Consider the following 9,056-nt stretch of genomic DNA (forward strand, 5'->3'; position numbering starts at 1 on the left):
TTTGACTTCACAATGAACGGTTGGAGGAACGGGTGGGAATCACACGCAGATTTGGAAATGAAAGGATGTTTTCAGCAGCTTGTCTGTTGTCCTCTGAGCTGTCGGGCCACAACAAAGACGTCGACGTGTCGATGAATCTGTCGGCGCCGAGGCAAAGCAAACATTCGGCTTCTTTCATGCAATCCTCCTTTTGGGAAACTTGAAAACATCGGACCGTCTCCGCCTGCAGTTTTTTCTCACCTGCGTCCACTTCCTCATCGCCCTTGTCTTCTTCTTCTTCTTCTTCTCTGTGGGTTTCGTTCTGCCTCGTTTTGTTTGCTTTTCCTTGTTAATAAATCCGAACGGACCAACGGGAAACGGAAGGAAAACCTCGGCTTATCGAGGCGGAGGATGAACAGGAAGTGGTTTTTTTAACGATTCATCCGTCTGAAGCTGCACCTCAGGCTTTTTGTCTCCATCATCAACCTTCAGGCTGATTTTTGACTCTTTCCTGTTTTCAGATCCTTGTATTTTATCCGTATTTTCACCTTTAACACCAAACTTTTTCAGATTTGGGCAGAAATCCACGGTGAATTCATTCCATGAATCATTAAAAGCCTCAGATTTAGTTGACATTTCTGTCCTCCGGCCTTCGCTCCGTCCCCAGGGCGGGAAATAACGACCCATCCGCCGTTTAAGTTTCCAGCTTTTTATCTTTCTGAACGTTTGTTGTTCGATGATTTCGCTCGTTAGGGAGCTTTTTGTTTTGTGTGATTAGAGAAAAAAAAAAAAAATGACAAAGTGGCTTCTTGGCAGTTTTCAGCTTTTGTTTGCGGGATTAAAACGGCTGCCTGGGGTGGAAGACGATTGGATGCTGCGTAGCGATGAAAGCATGAAGGCCGGAGAGCGTCTGACGCTTTTATTCCAGCTGATTATCTTCGTTAAAGACGAGCCGTTTGAGTGCTGCAACTCCATCCATGTTTGTTATCTTTCTGCAACAGATTGCTGGTTGACGCAACTTTTAACGAACTCATTGTTTCAACAGCAACGTCTTTGCCAGCGTCTGTTAGCAAAATATCTCCAGAACCACCAGACGGATTCTAATGAAACTTCCAGGAAGTTATCGTTAGATTTATCTGTAGCTGATTAACGTTTGGAGCCAATCCAATTCAAGATGGCCGCCACAGCTAACTCAACTTATCAAACACAAAAATGGCTATAATTCAGTCAGTTTTGCAGATATTGGGCTAAAATTTGGCGCGGTAGTAGCTGAGAGTCATTCACATCACATACTGTAAACATGAGATTCCACCTGATGTTGTTTTTGTGTTTTGATCAAAACAAAAACAACTTTCCCAACATAAGACGTGTTTATTTGAAATTCTTTTGTTTCGATAAAAAAATAAAATGTTCTCGAGGCGTTTAGAAAAGCAGCAAAAACAAAAAAGCCATGAAGGTTCAGAAATGGCTGAATTCTGTCTGCAGCCGGGCTGTAATTTTCTCCTCCGCGTCGTAAATGGCCTGCGTTTATAAAAAAAGGGGCCAGTCGTGACGCCTCACTTTCACCCGCCTGAGCCAGCGCGCGCCGTCAGCTTTCTCTCCGGAAGTCCGCCCGTCGTCTTTAATCCTCCCCCTCTTCCTGCTTTTGTTGGCCAAGTTGTCCTCCGTCTCGTCGTTCTCTTCCTCTTCCTCCTCGTTGACCCCCCGGATCTGATGGAAGCGACCTCGTAGTCGAGCTGCAGGAGCTGAGGGCGAGGTCAAAGGTCACTGGGAAAGTTATTTTCAGTGATGCAGCAGATGAAGGTGGTTTTAGTCGGGTCATCGTGTCGGTCGTGTTTCAGAGAAAAGCTGAAGTTCTGTCTGAGTAAAACCGTCCAACAACGTGACGATTCAGCTGAATGTAAAACAGTCAGATGGTCATGAATTATGGAGGCGACCCGACACAGCCACACTTTTTACTTCTTTACGCCGCCGCATAAAAGATTTATAAATTAAACAAAACGAGCTGAAGAGCTTTTACATCAGGGTTCATAACTATATGAAGAAGTTTAGCTCGTGACCGGAAGCTTTTCACAAGAAAACGACCCGAATTTTAAACGTTTGGTCTTAATTTAACAAAATATAACAATATAAATGTGGCGAAATGACTCACAGCGAGGAATCTTTCAATCCTGAGTTTTTATTTTCAGATTCTCCGCCTCCAGAGCTTCGAAACGAGCCGCCGTTTGTTGAAATGTGGCGATTTTTCACCTGTTTACTTTGAAAACTCCATTCTTACTGGACTGCGGTATATTTTAAAAGAAAGCCTTACATTATACGAAGGGATTTCCCCTGCAGAGAAAAATGGTCCATTTCAAATTAAATTATAAAAGGATTATCTCTGAAGACTTACCTTTGATTTAAATGTGTATTAGGAGGATTATATTCTGTTTTAGTGGATTAATTTATAGCAAAAATCTATATATTTTCATTTCATTGTGTCAGCATAGGTTACAGATGTATATTTACTATCCAAATTAAAAATAATAAAAGCTTAATAAACTCTAAATTATTGGCTACGTTAAGTCGGTTGCTGCTTCTTCATTTCCCTCGATAAAATTGTACTTTTAGGCGACAGAGACCAATTTAAAACAACGTTATGAGCGGAAGGTCCTGCAGTTTCTTAGCCTATGTGTTGTAGATGACTCTCAGCTACTACCACGCCAAATTCCAGCTGAATATTTGCAGAGCTGGTGGAGTTAGAGCCATTTTTCTGTTGGATACGGTGGATTAGTTGGGTTTCTGTGAGAGTTTTATTATTTTTATGTAATATTTTGCTAACAGAGACATCAAAAGCCCAGCTGAAAGGCTCCAATTCATTTGATTAATGGGATTAAAGCCATTTAACGATGACGGAGGATTATTTATTTTTAATGGAAGCGTTTTAAAGCCCCACATGTGGAGAACCTGATGAATATCCTTATTGCTTTACGAATTAAGAAAGTCGAGACTTAATTAAGCCGTCGTTCCCAGATCAGCTTCCAGCTGAACTTTCAGACTCTGAAAAACCGGAAGCCCTCCTCTTCTTTAATCAGACGTTAATTTGATCCTCCGTCCGAAAAGCCTTTAAATCAGTTTCCTGATCCATAATCGTTATCGATCAGATTAAGAGGCGATTAGCAGAGACTGGTTGGATTCTGATCAGGAGAACGGTCCGAGAAGCTTCTACTCTGCTGCCAATTTATATCACATTTATGGCGCTTTAAAACAACAAAATCAGACGATTTAATCCTTTAATCTTTAACATTTGATGTAAATTATGCAAAAATTAAAATATAAAGCTTTAAATCCCGTAAGAGGTCAACAGAAACCAATGTTTTCACTTAAACACGGTGGATTTTATTTCTCCACTTCTGTTGGTTTAATATAAATGAAGCATTTAATCTGTAAAAAGGAATCTGATCAGATCTTTTTTTTGTTTTTTTTAGTTATCAGCCTTAAAGATGCTGCTCTGAGACATTCTTTGGTGTTAAACCTAAATAAAAAAACAAAAAGTACGATCATGGTTGCGGTAACCTTTTACATCCAAAAGTCCTGGGAAGCCGTTTGCTTTCTAAGAGCCGATGAGTGATTTTGTTTTTATTATTTTTCCGCGCAGAAATGTATTTTTACTGGACGTCACACACGAGAGGTTTATTTTTGGGTGTGCCTGTCCCGAGGCCAAATAAAAGCGGAGCGGAGAACAAAATGTCCGACAGGCGAGTTTCTGAGTCAGGGGGGAGCGGTTACTCGAGCGCACCGCGTTGCACCGTCAATGTACTGATGGGAAATCTGAAATATAAAATATATTTGTGCTGTGATGGTCTAAAGCAATGATTTCCAAAGCTGGTCACCCAACACCAAGCAGGGGTCCTTAAATAATCTCCAGAAATCAAGTTACAACTAAAAACACAGTTTTTATGATATATTTACACCATAGCTGTTACAGAGAATTGAAATACAAGTCATTTAATGATTTAAAAAATAGCAAAATGGATGCTAAGACTGTTTGTGTTGTCATTATGCTCTTATTTAACAGGATCATCAGCACTTTGGGGTATTTAAACAGCGTTTTACGGGTCGGAAGCTGAAAAGCTTGGAAACCAGTGACCTAAAGAATTTAAGGAATCACTAACTTCTTTTGAAAACGACGCCAGGAAGAGTTAACTCTCTTTAAGGAGACGGGCTTCCTTCGCCAGCAGACAGAAAAGTGTCTTGATGCCTTCTAAAAACTCGATTCTGGGGAATTGCTTCACAGTTTTTGCTCCTATTATCCTTCAGCTCAGCCTCCAAGAAACTCAGTTTACTGAACTTAATCTGAGGGAATTAGGAAATTACCGGACGGGTAGAGGGGGAGAACGTTGATAAGGATTGAAAGGGTAACTAAGACCTTCTTCAGTTGAGAAAGGAGAGCTTGGAGTATGTGTTGTGAATGCCTCTCAGCTGCCACCGCGCCAAATTTTAGCTCGATAGCTGTAAAAACCACCGAGTTGTACCAATTTCTGTGTTGGCGACCATCTTCCCTTTGGTCGACTCCAGACGTTAATCAGCTTCAGCCAATAGTTCCTTTTTCCGAGGACGTCGAGGAACCCTTAAAACATTCCTGAATGCTGTTCGTTGACCACTCGCATCCCTGGCGAGAGATCGGCTTTCCGGACTGTGACTGATCGGAGGCAACAAAAGAGAAAAAAGTAAAATCGCTGGTACCAAACGTGTCATATTCCAGGTGAAGATATTCATATTTTAGTCGCTAGCAATCACAGCCCAGTGAGAAGTAGGGTGTTAATAAAAAAGGAGCGCTAAAGAGACAGGATTGATTTGGTTTTTCCTAATATTTAGGTTGGTATTGACCTACCAAACACACAAAATGGTACAAATCTTGTTGTTGAACTCATCTAAATATTGTTTAGGAGACGCACGTCAAGCAAAAATAATCGTATCAAAAACACAAGCCCTCCTCGTCCAAACATCCTTAGACGGTCAAACAGAGAAGCATCTATATTTAGGAACGGTCTTTGTTCTGGAAGTGAGGCTCAACGGGAGATTCTCCTTCCTGCAGCATCACGTTCCGGATTTTAACTTCAAAAAAACAAGAAGAAGAAGGATGGTTCCTCTCTTTTACCTGCTGTATATAAGAAAACAAAAAATATGACACAGGAAGTGTTAGAAGTTGTTGTTTTTTTGTTCAGATTCTGTCATTATTCTGTCTCAAAGCCCACGCGGAGCTAAGGGCAACAGTTAGCCCGATGGGGGACGTAGTTTGTTGGCAAGAAGTCACTGAGTGACTTTTAAAGCACAGCTGGATTAAAGGAAAACCTTCTTAATCAATAACAACACAGTCCCTCCTGGACAACTATTGGCTCTGTTCCTCGTCTCCTTTCATCATAAATACAACAAGTGTGCTTTAAAAACCATAAGATATGTAAATGTAGGAGTATATTTAAGTTATTTTATAGTAATAATTGGATTGTTTGCGTTTATTGTGTTGTTTAAATTGATTTTTAAACACATGATTCGTTTAAAAAGCCTGAACTGGGTGCTGCTATGGTCTCATTTGGATTATTAACAGCACGTCCTCACAGACGTGGGAACATTGGGTTAAAGTGGCTTTAATTAAAAAATAAAATGTGTTTTTATCGAGGGGCTTCACAATTAAACTGCAGGTCTGATTGAGTTCTCTAATTAGAGACATTTTAACAATTTTTCTCTCTAAATGTGACCACAGGCAATAATATTCAGTCTGGTTCATCAGTAACAAACCTGACAAACGTTAGCTGTTAGCAGGACAGTTAGCTTGTAGCAGGGCTGTTAGCTGTTAGCAGAACAGTTAGCTTGTAGCAGGGCTGTTAGCTGTTAGCAGGACAGTTAGGTGTTAGCAGGACTGTTAGCTGTCAGCAGGACTGTGATTAGCTAGCAGGACTGTTAGCTGTTAGCTGGACTGTTAGCTATTAGCAGGTCTGTTAGGTGTTAGCAGGACTGTTAGCTGTTAGCAGAACTGTGAGGTGCTAGCAGGACTGTTAGCTGTTAGCAGGACAGTTAGCTCTTAGCAGGTCTGTTAGCTTGTAGCAGGACAGTTAGCTGTTAGCAGGTCTGTTAGGTGTTAGCAGGACAGTTAGCTGTTAGCAGGACAGTTAGCTGTTAGCTGGACAGTTAGCTGTTAACAGGGTAGTTAGCTGTTAGCAGGACAGATAACTGTTAGCAGAACAGTTAGCTGTTAGCTGGACAGTTAGCTATTAGCATCACATACTGATGAAGAACAGTCTGAGGTGTTTTATTCAGTCAAGTTTTTTCTAACTGTATTCTTTGATTTTCTTCACAGTTAATGCCTGGATGATGAGCAAGTCATCAGGTGAGTCAATCAATCATCCATCCATCCATCCATCCATCCATCCATCCATCCATCCATCCATCCATCCATCCATCTATCTAACCAACCATTCAACTAGATATATTGGTTCCCAGATTATGACAGATAGCCATAAACTCACTTTCGGTGATGTGATGGACCCAAAAGTGCACTTAAATTTAAAAATATAAAACAACAACAACTTGAAAACAACAAGCAGGTGGCAAAAATTAAATAAACAGGTGTGGAGGGTGATTACAGAGTGAAAGCAGCTGGGTGATTGCCTGGATGCTGGCAGGTGTGTGTGATAAATGTACTTCCAGCATCATATATTCATTGAATTTGCATCACTGCAAGCCAAACACTCATTAACTTCCATCTTTTTTTGTTTTTTTTAAGTCAGATACTGCACAATGCTCATCATATAAATACTTTGTCTCCTTGGTCTTCTCTGCAGCCACTGACAGCTTCAGCTTGGAGCCCACTTTCCCTTCGCAGAGGAGGAACTGCAACGAGTCCCGCCTGCAGTGGGAGATGGAGGTCTGTGGAGAGGACTTCAAACGGGACATGGCCCTCATAGATTCACAGTACTGGTGCAACCTCACACACTTCATCAGGTGAGATGATATTTGAGGACAGATAATTGATAATATCCTGGAAGACTGCAGTCCAAACACTCTATAAGACCCATAAAGAGACGATTATAAGGCATGAGATGTACCATAATGTTGTCAAATGTTCTGGATGTGTTCTTGAACGATATTCAGGTGAAATATTCACCTGAATGTCAAGGATGTAAGACTGGTTGGTGGGACAGTGTCCTCAGGATAACATTTAATTTCTTTCCATTCTGGCCATCGTGATTGTCAGACCTGTCCGTCCTCCTTAATGGTCCAATTTAGTTTGACCCCAAGGCCCCCTTCAGTCAGAAGATGGATTTTATTAAGAAGGCAGCGGGCTTCCCTTTACAAACGGTGACGTGTGATTGGTCCACGATGGTTTGGAGCATACACAAAACTCTCATAACAAGGACGTGGCGGTTTATCATCGTGTTAGGGGTCTGCGTGGAATGTGACGGCAATCGTCATGGAAACAACCATATGTGATACCCATAACTATGGAGGACCAAAACTGGCATAATCAAAAATAAAAGCAGAAATATATATATATTTTGCTTTTGCTTTTTCCTTACACATGCGTTTCCGTCAAGTGATGTTTATATTTTGCTTCCTGCCTCTGTGAAATTTAGCTTCTTCGCTCTTTTCTCCGTGGTTGCCTTGAAATACCGTGAAATAACATTGATTATGACGGTTTCGGTCCTCCATACATAACTGCCTCCTGTTGCGTTCAGAGCGTGCTGAGGGTGCAGTAAACCCATCTGTAGAGGGTTGCAGCGTCATCATTGCCTTCTGTCAGGATTTGGTTATCTTGAAGTCTAAATGGTCCAAGGAGCCCAAAGCGCTTCACGCTACAAACACTCATTCAGACATTTATTTTTGTTTTAGGTTTATTGTTTCTTTTATTCTGTTGTTTGGTTTTTGCTCCCTGTGCCCTTTGTGTTCCTGTCATTATTCACCTGTCCTCAGTTTAGTACCTGTCAGCCCACACCTGTCTCTTGTTTCCAATCAGTCACCTGTTTCCACTTCCTGGTTCCCCTCAGCCTTTCAAACCTGCTCATCTCCGTCCTCTCGTCACTGCTTCCTTGCAAATCTGGGTTATGTACATTTTTCTTGCTGCCACGTCAGCCTTTTGTTTTGTTATTTTAGATAAATTAGTTTTTCTTTGGAGCTCTGCGTGAGTCTGCAGTTGGGTTCAATCCAACCTCTAACAGTTTTAACATTTGGCCACGTTCTAATTGGTCATGAAGAGCCGAGTGGGGTCCTAAACCGGTGTGAAGGGAGTCCGACGTACTCACTGTAAGGCAGTCCCATGCACAACAGGTGGAAATTTAATAACATAAATCAATTTGTGGAGCTTCTCGTAGGATGGTTTTTGCTCACAGATTATCTGTCTGTAGCAAACAGCCCAAACCTCAGCTGGATGTTCCATCAGACGGTGATTATTCTGCCTTTTTTGTGTAAAGTTAGGCTTCTAAGGAAGTCTCTGACATGAGTCATGTAAGGTGCAGCCCATGAGGTAAACAGAACATCTGGGCAGCATCTGTCGAGCCAGCAATCATCTCTTGTTCACTGCGAAAAAACCTCTGACCTAAGATTTAAAACGATGTTTTTTTATTTGTTGGACTGGATGAATTGTTGTGCCGTGGCTGTAACGGTACATGGGTTTGACAAAATACAAGAAACGCCCTCTTAGATCACAAATTCATCGTTTAATATCGACTCTGTTCTGCTTTGGTTTAACACATCAAAGAAGCGAGTCAAACAGGTTTTGTTTTCAACAATGACATCATGAGGGGGGGTTCAGACTTCCTGCTTCAAAACATGCCACAGCTTTTTGATTGCCAGAGCGCAGCCAAGCATTTTTCTGCTCAAGTTAATTTATTTTAGCTCATTTCCTGGGAAGAGTCTACAAATACCGAGGAAAAGGTTGGTAGTTCAACCATTTCAAAATCGCAACTTTTTGCAACTTTGCCCAAAACACTGCAACTTTCCTGCAACTTTAATCCAATATTTATTGTTTCTAAAGTGATTCTCCACCGTTTCTGCGGTCTAGTCTCTTCTTTGTGGGTTTGTGTAGCGTGGAATACAAAATA

At 41.3% G+C, this 9,056-nt stretch overlaps 1 protein-coding gene across 1 annotated transcript in view; it reads left to right on the top strand.

The window, feature by feature from the left end:
- Positions 1-9,056, top strand: part of LOC108245433 (receptor activity-modifying protein 3) — a 19,637-nt gene that overhangs the window by 5,482 nt on the left and 5,099 nt on the right. The window contains exons 2-3 of the mRNA XM_025009586.2: positions 6,317-6,346; positions 6,801-6,960. Of these exons, the coding sequence (XP_024865354.1) occupies positions 6,317-6,346; positions 6,801-6,960 (190 nt within the window). The remainder of the gene's footprint in view (positions 1-6,316; positions 6,347-6,800; positions 6,961-9,056) is intronic.

Source organism: Kryptolebias marmoratus, linkage group LG21 (assembly GCF_001649575.2).
Source record: "Kryptolebias marmoratus isolate JLee-2015 linkage group LG21, ASM164957v2, whole genome shotgun sequence".
Classification (NCBI taxonomy): domain Eukaryota; kingdom Metazoa; phylum Chordata; class Actinopteri; order Cyprinodontiformes; family Rivulidae; genus Kryptolebias; species Kryptolebias marmoratus.